The 12,634-nt window shown below is 35.6% G+C and overlaps 1 protein-coding gene across 1 annotated transcript in view; it reads left to right on the forward strand.

The window, feature by feature from the left end:
* Positions 1-12,634, forward strand: part of PTPRM (protein tyrosine phosphatase receptor type M) — a 1,055,867-nt gene that overhangs the window by 814,756 nt on the left and 228,477 nt on the right. The window contains exons 15-17 of the mRNA XM_044666801.1: positions 3,403-3,554; positions 10,437-10,511; positions 10,737-10,763. Coding sequence (XP_044522736.1) covers positions 3,403-3,554; positions 10,437-10,511; positions 10,737-10,763 — 254 coding nt within the window. The remainder of the gene's footprint in view (positions 1-3,402; positions 3,555-10,436; positions 10,512-10,736; positions 10,764-12,634) is intronic.

A 12,634-nucleotide genomic window follows, 5' to 3' on the forward strand; every position in this document is an offset into this window, starting at 1 on the left:
AAGGAAGGAAGGAAGGAAGGAAGGAAGGAAGGAAGGAAGGAAGGAAGGAAGGAAGGAAGGAAGGAAGGAAGAAAGAAAAAGAAAGAAAGGAAAAGAAAGAGTAGCAATTTGGTATTGTAAGTACTCTTCTGATGTACTACAGTAGATAGAATAAGGATTAATTTAGAAATCTTTCTGATGATAAGTTATGAGCTTGATTGTGAAGGAAGTAATTGACATAGTAATTATAGACAGCCTTTGTCTTTCATTGATGTCCACTTATTGTCAGAAACTTTATAGGAAGGTCCGTCGTATGTTGTGTGGACCCTAGAGATCCTACTGGTGAACACCAACAAGAGTCACACAGAATGAAAAGGTATGAATCAATTTCAAATTGTGTCATTGAAAGGAAGAACCACATCCATGAGATCTCAGAGTTATCAAATGCATGTGCTTGATCCTCTGAGTTTATAGCTAGCTATGAGTTTCTTATTGGACTCGCTTTGTGTGGAAGAAAAAAATATATAAGTAAACCATACTGACTCTGAATGAGTTCACTGCTTGGCACTCTCATCTGCTTGGCAAGAGATCTACAGTTAACTGTTTGTGTTGGGAACCTTTACATTAATAGACAGATAACAGAAAAGAAAAGTAGCAATTCTAATAAAACATGTTTTATTAATGGGAAAGAAAAAAATGACAGGCCCAACTGCTTAAACTTTAAAAGTCAAGAGTCTAAAACCAACAGTATGGAGGGGAAAATTTTCAGATGTTATTTTACAAGTAAGTCTCAAGTGAAAAATAAATCAAAAGGAAAATTTGTGGGAGGAAGAGAACTATTCAAATCAGATGAAGAGAAAGGGCAAGCATTTAAGCAAAAGTCAATGATCTGCTGGAACTATCTTGGCAATTATCTCAACCCACACTACCTGTTTCAGTGTTCCCATGGAGAGCTAGTCTAAGAATGGCTTTCCATGGAGCTGAATGAAGTTAGAAGGTGTGATAAAATGGATGATTTGTAACTGTAACTGAGGAACTAAGAACAATATTTCCTTCTTATCTCTACACACCAGCCACCACCATCCAGGCCCCAAATTTGGTTCTTAATTTTCCATTGTTAATTAGAAAAGAGGATAAAAGAAGGTTCTATAAACTGGTTTTGAAAACCTGACACTTAAAAAATGAACTACATATGTGTCCCCTTTGCCAACCAGATGAAGGGAAATCTAAGAGTTGTTTCAAGTCACAATTCTCTCATTATTAGTGATTTGAAACATCCTTTACTATTGTTGTTGATAGTTTTCTTGGATTATTTAAAAATGTTCCTGTTCTTAGCCTCTGGCTAGTTATCTTTTGGGGCATGGCTCTTCTTCTTATGTGTTCTTATGTACTTGTATCAGTTCTCTATGTGTCTTAGATACCAGACTTTTAATATAAAGATTTAGATTTACTTTATCCATCTATTACTGAATCTTCTTTCTTTCCCTGACCTAACCATAGATAATATATAAAAATGTTTTTGTCATATTACTTTAAATTATTAGTGTCTCTATAGACTTCAATGACCAAAAATCAATTTAGGGTTAGAATTGTTGTGACTTTGCATATTCCTCTTTACCTGATATAAAACATATGAAAAAATTCTTATTTAATATCCATTTAGTTACATTGAGGCAAATTGATTAAAAATTCTTCATGGATAGCCATACAAGTTATCAGAATTTGACTAACTTTTCTAAAATAATTGAGTATATGACTGATTCTGCAACCTAGCTGTATCTTTTGTACTTTTCTCTACAGAGAGCAAAGCAATTACAAGTTGCTACCTATATATATATATAAACTCTTTCTTGGAAGTCTCGCATCATGGAAATTTGTATGGCCTACTTTATGGACATCACTAATAGTGGCCAAATGTTAATTGACATTTGGAGTAGTGTGCTGACATCATATTGTCTCTGTCCTCAGATAATGTACAAAGCCAAATGTAAACTATACACACTAAATGTAAATTGTTATGATGATGATGCAGTTGCTCTCCTGCAATTTTTTTGGTCACAAGTCTTGTAAGTTACTGTTTCATTTACTCAATTTCACAAAAAATTTAGTCTATTTCAGCAGACGGTTTCTTGAAGCTTTGCAAAGTTTTGCCCTTGAAGGTTTTTGGTGTGGCTTTTAAAGTCATTTTTTGCTCTTTAGAGTTTGTGCTATGGCTTTTAGTATGCTCTATATAGCAATAGTTTTGGACAAATTTGAGGGGTTTTGTAAATATATTATTAATGTTTGTTATGGAATACAACTTTTTCTTGGTCTTATAAGCAGCATGTATTTAAATAGTAAATGAGGGTATCATTTTCATTTTATAGTAGTGTTGGTCTTTAGTTGTGTCTGTATGGAGAACATAAAATGAAATTTCATCATATACAATACATATCACATTTATATATATCAATATACACATATGTATATATAAATAATATTATAGAGTACCTAGCATAGTGCTTATGCATGGGGAGGAAGGGAAAGGAGTAAACATTTATTAAGTGCTTACTATGTATCAGGCATTGTACTAAGACTTTTGTGAATATTATCTCACTTGCTACATAGTTGTCACTTAATTTATTAAACTGGATATTTGTCAAATTATTTTCTACTCATCTGATCTCTTATTGATAAACACACCTAAATTATATTTGAAATTTAGATGACTATTCACATTTTTTAATTCAAATAGCATTTATTAATCTGTCATATATTTAATAAGTGCCAAGTACTCTGTGAGGCACTGAGGATTCTATTACAATGGATGAAACAGTCTCTGCTTGCAGGGAGCTTACAATCTAATGGGAGAAACAACAGTTACTTGTTAGATATCCATATATACACACTTAATACATACATTTTATATGGTGTGTATAGTATTATATATAATATAAAGTTAATATAATATGCACACAATAGTTTAATACAGGGTAGTTTCAGAGGGAGGGCAGTAGCAGTCAGGGGAATCTAGAAATTATTCATTCAGAAGATGGTTCTTGAGCTGTGTTTTAAAGGAAGCGAGAGGGATGCTGTGAGGCAAAGGAAGGAGGGAGTGCATTCCAGGCATGTGAGACAATCAGTGCAGAGCCACCAAGATATATAATAATCACTAGTAATAGCTTTCATTTACATAGCACTTTGAGATTTACAAACCACTTTGAGTGTGTTTTCCCACCTGAGATGGAATTATGAAGATGAGGCGCAGAGAGAAGGCTGTATCTCAGAATGCAAGACCTACAGTCTTGTCCAATAAGTGTATAACACTGTTTCATTGCCTATTATGTGCCAGGCACTGTGCTGGTAATCACTATGAGATATGCAAAGGTTAATCAGATCCATATTGCACAAACTAATACATGTATTTGAACTTTGTTTTCTAAGGAAACTGGCTAAGAAACGAAAGGAGACAATGAGCAGCACTCGACAGGAGATGACAGTGATGGTGAATTCAATGGATAAGAGCTATGCTGAGCAAGGAACCAACTGTGATGAGGCTTTCTCTTTCATGGACACACACAATTTGAATGGCAGATGTAAGTTCAGAAATGTTTGCTTTAATTATTTCTCTTTCTTTTTTGAGGGTCAAAAGTTGAGGAGTAGGGCTTAAAAAATTCACCAAAAACTTCCCCTTTGCATACTTAATTCAGTGATTTACTTAATCACTGGACTTACCTTACTTAATCACTTGTACACTCTTCCAACTCCCAAGGTTGTAGAACAGTATTCCTAATATAGAGAACTGTCAGCCCAAAGAAGCCCCCCTCAGCAGCAGTGACAATAAGATTTTTCAATCCTTTTAACCACAAAGAAGGAATATTATTGTAAGAGACACTTGCTCACTATTTTTTTTTGTCCCAAATCTTCTTTTTATACTGATGTGGTATAGGGTGTTATATAGTTAAAATCTGTTCTAGAAACAATTTACTACAGAGTAGTAACAACTAAATTGTTTTCTTTATCCAAAAGGTTCTAGAATATTTATAAGAAACAATTAGCTTGTTTGTTTGAAGAATAAACAATGATTTTTTTTAAATAATGAATTTAGGCAGCTAGGTGGTGCAGTGGATAGAGTGTTGGGGTTGGATTCAGAAAGACTCATCTTTCTGAGTTCATATCTGGCCTCACATACTTACTAGCTCTGTGACCCTGGGCAAAGCATTTAACCCCATTTGCCTCAGTTTTCTCATCTATAAAATGTGCTGGAGAAGGAAATGGCAAACCACTCCATTATCTTGGCCAAGAAAACCCTGAATGGAGTCAGGGAGAGTCTGACATGACTGAAAAATGACTGAACAACAGTAATTACAGTCTTTTCCTCCAATATTGGTCTGATTTTAGTTGTACTAAAAGAAATAGATACATAAGAAGATTCTACTTCTGTTTCTCTCTCTTTATATATATATATATATACATATATATGTGTATATATATATAGCCTTAATTCATAGTACTAATGAGGGAAATTTTGTTAAAGTCCATTTCTGACATAGACTAGTCGACTTTTCTCCTACATTGCAATATAGTCTTTGCTAGCCATGTTGAGAATTCATGCTAATGATCACAAAGGGAACTAGCAGAGAGAAACTGAATAAATTTGCACCAATCCATTAGTTTCCTTAAAAAAAATTGGTTGTGGAAGAATGCTGTCATTTGGGGGTACAAAGGAAAGCATGTGGCCCTCTCCTTTGTTCTTAAAGGTAACAATTCTGATGGTGTGTTCATTGTCTAAAAAGATGTCTACAAAGCTCAGGTTTCAGAGTATGCATGTAATCTGTCCCCTGGGCAACAACCATCCCTAGCAAATTCTGTTATTCTGATAGCCCTGTGTGGCTGGCCTGAATCAGTGTCTTCAAGATACACTGTCCCTCTCCTCTCTTCTCTGCATAGTTCATGCCACACTACATAGAGGGCACAACGCAATAGTCAGCCTGCTCTTGCTTCTCAGAAGTCTATGTTTGTATTGTACCATTTACCATTCTGCTTCATACAGTTTTCTGCCTCACCTCAGCTACACTTAGCCCAATTCAGCTTGCCATATAGGGACCATTTCACTATGTCACTGTCACCCATCCTTCATGAATATTTTATGGAGCTCAATTCTGGTGGGCATCTCTTAGGTGCCAATGGAAAGGTTATCCTAAGACGATTCCTTTATGGCTATCTCTGCCCCATTTTTGAAGGTTGTTTACTGTATGGATGACACTAATGATAACCACATCTTGCCACTGACAACCTGTTTTTGCCCCTAATTCACAGTTCCAGAGTAGGCAGTTTAGTCTACCTGAAAAAACACTAGGATAGGAATCAAGAAACCTAAATTTAAGGATTTAGGTTATGTCCAGGTACCACTACTTATTAATCCCTGTCACCTTGGACAAATGATTTGGCCTCCTTTCCTCATGCATAAAATATATGGATTGGTCCACAGTCTCTAAGGTCTCTTCCAACTCTAAAGTTCTGAGACTCCAGATTATCAACTTTAAGCATTTATTAAGCATCTACTGTGTCCTGGGTTCAAAGGTGGCCTCAGACACTTCCTAACTATGTGACCCTGGGCAAGTCACTTAACTCCCTAACTCCCGTTCCTTAGCCTTTACCACTCTTCTGTCTTTAAACCAATACATGGTACTGATTCTAAGACAGAATGTAAGGCTTTTTTTAAAGCATCTACTATATGCTAGGATCTTAGGATACAGAGACAAAAATTAGTCTCTGCTCTCAAGAAGCTTACACCCTATTGAGATATTATATATACATATGTATGTATATATATATACACATATATATATTATACACACATATGTGTATGTACAAAATATAGATAGTAGCCAATGTTTTGAAATAGAATATACTTACCTGCGAAAATAGAAATCATCTTCTTTAACTCTTCTGCCTATTAGAGAAATTGAACTTCAACTTTCTGGGAAAGGGAGGCATTGTTGTTATTATTTTATTTTGTTTTCCTTACATATTATTTTTTTAACGATAACATAATAACCTTTAGGAGAATTATCCAACATTAGTAATAAGATTTTATATTCTTAGTCACAGTTGGCATTTCATTAGTCTCAGGAGAATAGTGCATAATTAGAATTTGCTCCCCTTCTTTCCCAGCTTCCCATGTTCCTTCTCATGTTACGTGCTGCTAATGTAGGGAGGATATTGTAGGGAGGATGTATGGAAGCTTTCTGGAGAGTTTCTGGGGAGCAAATTCTAATTATACAAAAGGAATATACTGTTATTAGAGTTTCACTTTGCAAGTACACAGGATGATTTTCCAAAATGCCTTTTTCCTGGTGAAAATTCTCACAAATAAATGTATTTAGAATAACTCACCAAAATAGCAGGAACATACATCAAGTTCCAGAGCTTTTGATGTTTGAACAATGAGGGAGATGTATCCCAGGACAAGAATTCTAATTTGGCATTTACCTTTTTAAAGCGAATATATTTGTGGAAAGCTAGAATTTTTCATGAGCAGCAGAATTCCCGTGAAGACTACATTAGCTTTCTTGACTGACCTACCATTGGGTCTCTATTCATCCTGCCCATCAGTAAAACCAATAGTAAAAATAAGGCAATGTTCTTTCATTTCTCTCCTCCCATTACTTTGAACACTGAATTGGCCACATCAAAGTCTGTCTATTAGGGTTGACCCTCGTGCTGAAACTTTATCACAGTATTCTCTTAAAGCTTTTATTATAACAAAAAAGCAGTTTCTGGTGGAGGAAAATTGCCTGGGAAGGTGTTTAGTTGACCAGCAGACTGCAGGCACAATTCAACTCAACAGGCATGTTTTTAAGCATCCATTACATGAAAGACATTAAAAACAGCATAAGTATGAATGTGTGTGAGATCTTAGGTGATGGAGTACTCTGAAAAATAAAGTAGCTATAAGGAATCAAAGGCAGGGAAGACTTTTTAATCTGTAGGTGAGGTAAAAAGAAATGAAGTCCCAGGACATCAAAATAAACATCAAAATATTTATGAGGGAGGGAAATGTGTCCTCCAAGTATCCAGATTTTATTGCTTGTTACAAGCCATTATGAAATGGGATAAATCAGAGTATGTAAAGGAGAGATGAGTGGTATTTGTGAAATGAAGACAGTAAGAAAATATGGTACAGGGAAGTGAGGACTCCCTCTAGAGTCTGATGCCCTAGATTCAAATCTCATCTCTAGCACATGTGTGACCTGGGACAAGTGCTTTTGCCTTTCTATGCCTCAGTTCCCTCATCTCTAAAATAAGAGGATGGATAGAATATCCATTCTAGCACTAGATTAGTTGTCCTATAAAAAAACTAGTGTTTTATTTGGCTTTTGTGGATGATGAAATGAGCATAATTAATTTATAATACAAATATTAATCAGCTCATGTAATAAATATTTGCAAGTAATATGACAAATGGCTTGGATCAAATCACTTGAATAACTGCTGACCAAGGTTGCTTTACAGGTGCACTCCACCTTGTTGTGCCTTTTTTTTTAGTCAGCCTTAGTTAAGCAACTTAATAAGCAAGCGAATGTCTAAAGTAAATCCTTTGGAGTGGATGTTTTATGTTCAGCAATGATCTTCTTATTCATGCCTCTTAATGTAGTAACAAGGCAAGTAGGTAGTTCAGTGGATAGAGTATTGGACCTCAAGTCAGAAAGACAAATCTTTGTCATTTCGAATATGAACTCAGATACTCACTAGCTGTGTGACCCTGGTCAAGCCATGTAAGCCTGTTTGCCTCAGTTTCCTCATTTGTAAATGAAATGGAGAAGGAAATGGTGAACCAAATTAATATTTATGCCAAGAAAAGAGTCAATTGTAACTGAAAAATGACTGGATAACCACAATAATAGTAATGCTTCTCTATTTCAGGGGAAAATGTTAAACAATTGTCTGTTTCAAAGATTTGTTTACAGACAATCCTCTGAGATGGGTTTAAGAGCAGGAAGTAGGAAAATAGAACACTGAACTAAGAGAATCAAGAAACCTGAGTTCTAATCTCTGCTTAGTCATTAGCTATCTGTAAGGATTTAAATTAAATGCACACAATGTGGCATTTATTTAAGGAACTTTAAGGTTTGCACAGTAATGTAATATATGCGAATGGTCTTGTAGCTCTCTGAATTAAATTCTATAAATACCTACCATTTTACTATATAGAATTGTTCTAGGGATCAGGCTAGTTCACGGATGTGAAATACTTCTATAAATATAGGGCAATTAGTACCATGCTAAGAATACATATTAAAAACTAGACACTGAGAATCCCTGCAAGAAACACACATCTTCGATTTAAAGCTGCAAGGGCCCTGTAGTATCATCTAGTCCAATGATTCCCAAAGTGGGTGATACTGCCCCCTGGTGGGTGCTGCAGCTATCCAGGAAGGCAGTGATGGCCATAGGTGCATTTATCTTTCCTATTAATTGCTATTAAAATTTTTTAAAAATTAATTTCCAGGGGGCTAAGTAATATTTTTTTCTGGAAAGGGGGCAGTAGGCCAAAAAAGTTTAGGAACCACTGATCTAGTCCTACCCCTTCATTTTACAGATGGGAAAACTAAAGCTTGAAGCAGAGGTGAAAGAAACTTACTCTAGGTCACACAAGTAGTAAAATGGCAAAACCAGTATTTCTCCAATTCCTAGTTAAGTACCTTCTACTGCCCACATCAGATAATTGGAGAGATGGCAGATAAACATGTCCTCAGTGTAAATATAATAGTGCAATTGTCAGAATAACTTAAGTGCTTAATGTTCAATCAGTATAATTCCTTAAATCTATCCTAACCCTTTTTTCCCTGTGTACCAGAATGAAACTAAAAAGTGTAGGGAAGAGAGGCAAATTTCAAAGTAAATCAAAAGTTTACTTTAAAATAGGATGTAACACTTGACCCCCATTGCCCACCCTTACCACTCTTCTGCCTTGGAGCCAATACAGAGTATTGGCTCCAAGACAGAAGGTAAGGGTTTTAAAAAATGAAATGAAATGAAATAAAATAAAATAAAATAAAATAAAATAAAATAAAATAGGATGTAACACTTGTAAATGGAAAAGAATATATTTAAAAATTATAATGAGTTAGATTGGAGATGGTTGATGTTACATCATGGGGGATTATCCCTGAAGGGAGATTCACTGAAAGGTTATCATCTAGGAAAGATATCTTTTAAAAGGTATGAGATATTATTGTCAATAATCAAACCACAAAAACCCCAACAGCAGCAACAGTGAAGCCAACACTAGATGTTGTATTTCTAGACAAGAGAGTATCTCTGTGGCACTAATAATATACATACAATTTTTACATATTTAAGTAACAGTTTTACTATAGCCTATTCATTAGGGATATTTGGGGTGTTCAGAGAGGACTAATACCTCTGGTACAAGGGTTTGCTAAGACAAATTTTCTTGGTTGCTCATCTACCTTTGATGTCCACCTTTTACCCAACTCTTACCTGTGGCTTTAGAAAACTGTAGCCACACACTAATAAATGGAAGAGTATGGATTTAGCTGAGTTTCAGAGAAATGAATGAATAGATTTACCAGCCCAAGAAAGAAACTTTCTTCTTGAGAAATTAGATTATTCCAGCTGTAGGGCACTCAGTGGTAAAATATAAAGATTAAAGCTTGGTAAAAATATAGGTATACCAATTAAAACTTGACAAGACTGTTTTAGTTAAAGGAGGTTAGAAAGGTGAAGGCAAACAGTAGTTCTACTTCCTTGAAGATTAGAGGAAAGATTTTAGAAGAGATTAGGGGGCAGGGGATTAAATTAATAAATACTTAGAAATGAATCAGTGAGGATGACTTATTTTGTAGCCAAATATCATAATTTTACGTATTAAATCAGAATGCTAGAGCTGATGAGGACTTTAAACATTTCCCACATTCCTACCCTACTTTTTATTCTGAGGAAACTAAGGACAATATGTGTGTCCATTTCAAATAATAGCATTCCTATTGAATAGTTTTTTTTAATTTTCAATTTTTAATTCTCTGTTTCTCAAAAGGCATATGTAGCTATTTATTCCTCATAGAGAAGCAACTTTATGAGTCAGAAAATAGAACTATACCAGGTAAAGCTGGAAATCATGACAAAGGTCAAAAGAAAGACTTTCTTGAGTCAAAACTGGTTTTTGATTAAAATTTATTTTAAGTGGTAAGTGTACCACCTCTGAAGTACAGGTTTTTTCTTCAAAGACAAATAGGAATTTCTCATGCCAGGGACCAGACCAGTCCTTCTTGGTACAATGACAATGACAGTAATTGCTACATAGACTTTTGGCAGATCACTGAGCTATTGCTGACATCAGCGATCTGAACCAGGATTGAGCCCTCAGCATCCTCCCCACCAAGTGGCCTCCAATTTTCCCGTGCAGTGACCTCTCTGCTGTCAATGACTAGATTTTCTTTTCTTTACAGCTGTATCTTCACCATCATCTTTTACAATGAAAACTAATACACTGAGCACCACAGTGCCTAATTCCTATTACCCAGGTAACTGATTTTTTTTCATTGTTTCATCTCTTCAAAACCCCTTAGCAATCAGAACCAATCAGTGCTCACTTTACTATATTCACAGTGCTTTAGGAGCTTAATAATATGTTTGACATGTTGTAACCAGATGCTTTCTAGGGGGACATGGGGGAACTTTTCATCAATCATTTACTGTTCTTTCTCTTTTTACCTTTTCTGCATTGACCTGCTTATGATGTATGACAGATCCATTTGTGCCAACTGCAATTTTAGGTGAGAACATTTCCCTTTATCAAAGTTTATTGCAGGAATAATTTGGAAAGTCAGCACCCACTCTCTAAGAGACTGGCATTTTTATTCTGTATGGTGCAATGATTGGGCACAGGACATGGGGGAGGGAAATAAAAAGAATGTTTTTAAAACATTCTCCCTTAAGAAGGAAGGTTGCCTGCGTGTGTGCTGGGGACAATGCTAAGACTTTTGCTGTTACCTTCAAGTCAGACAGCACACTTCCAGGAGACTCCTTACTGTAGGAGATGCTATCCATAGATTCAAGCATGCAGAAAGAATACAGTGTCTCCCAAACTAGCCATGTTAGGTGTCTCAGAACTATATTTTGCCCAATGTGATGATTATGTAAGTGAAAATAAGTCTCTGATTATTTTCATTTATTCATATATACTATGGACTTCAAATTTGAAAATGGCATTTTTCTAATTATGCCAAATGTTATACAGAAAAATAAAATTATCAAAATAAATTTTGGCCACCTACTAGATCTTAGTGAGGCTCACAATACCAACAATTTTCTGATGTGTCTGCAACACACTGAAATTTCAAAGGAGCTGATATTTTGAATAGCGAAATGACAAGATGGCACTTTACAATCAGATGATTTATTATTTGTCAGATGTCACTGAAATAAAATAAGGCATTAGCCCAGTGGGGCACAAAGCATTTAAAGTATGAAATGTTTCTAGCACGGGGGGGTGGAGGTTGGGGGTAATGTCCCATATGTCCAATATGAGAAGGGTGAAGAGAGATGGCATTACCTGGCTATGATAACAAAATGAGCATGAGCTGCTATTGCATTTGAGACGCATAAGTAACCAGAGTGTATCATGGCTTGTGTTCTCTCTCTATTACTAACCATACCGAAAAGGAGCACAACAAAAACGGCATCAAGGTATATAACAATTCATTGTAGCCAGAGTTCCATCCTCAATTGTTCCAACTTCTTCCTAATTCTCTTTTACAAAGGTTTATATCTTTGCAACTGTCAATTTTTTCCTCTTGTGCTTCTCTTTTCTCTCTTCATGATTTTGTAATAGTCTCAATTTTTTCCTATGCTGTTGTCTGAGCTTGAACCAATGTGTTGCCAAGTAAGACAAAGCTGGGGCAGCCACATAGGAAAGGGCAGAAGACTCAGAACTTGGGCTGCTGATCTCCTGTGCTGGGGTGGAGGCTCATGGTGCCTCTCCTTTATTTTAATGCCACCTTGATAACAAAGAAATGCATCATTTCTTTACTTACAGGAGTGGGGGACAAGTTAATCATAGCTACCATAACAATGTAATCTGCATGCAAATGACATCTGCAGAATCTTTTGACAGGCTGAGATTTGAGATTTCTTTGTGTGCTGTAGCATTCATTCAGCAGCTTGTCTGGTAGATATTCTGACCTTGGAGGAGCTGTGAGTGAGTGAGGAGGGCTAAGCCACAAATTGTCAAAAGGAAGAAAATATTCAGATTTCAGAACAGGATAACCATAAACTTATTAAATCAGTTTCAGGTAGTTGACATTTTTTGGTAGTTACTACTTTGTAATTACTGAACCCAGATGACTTTTTTAATAAAAAAAATGTATTAGTCTTCTCCATGATGAAATAATTACCTTAAAAGATAATTTTGGTAGTTTTAAAGTACACAGGCTGAAGACTAACTCCACTGAACTAATTAGTGATCATATATGACATCAATAGATGTCCAAGTAACTAATGGCAATGCTTTGGAATTATATTTCTTTAGACTGATCACATAGTGCTGATAAAAATCCTTATGTCGCATAGTAGGCATTAGTTAAGTCAACACATGATTCTATTCTTCCACCTCTCCCACTCCTCATCCTTCAAACATTTCAATAAC

This window comes from Gracilinanus agilis, chromosome 1, assembly GCF_016433145.1.
Source record: "Gracilinanus agilis isolate LMUSP501 chromosome 1, AgileGrace, whole genome shotgun sequence".
NCBI lineage: Eukaryota > Metazoa > Chordata > Mammalia > Didelphimorphia > Didelphidae > Gracilinanus > Gracilinanus agilis.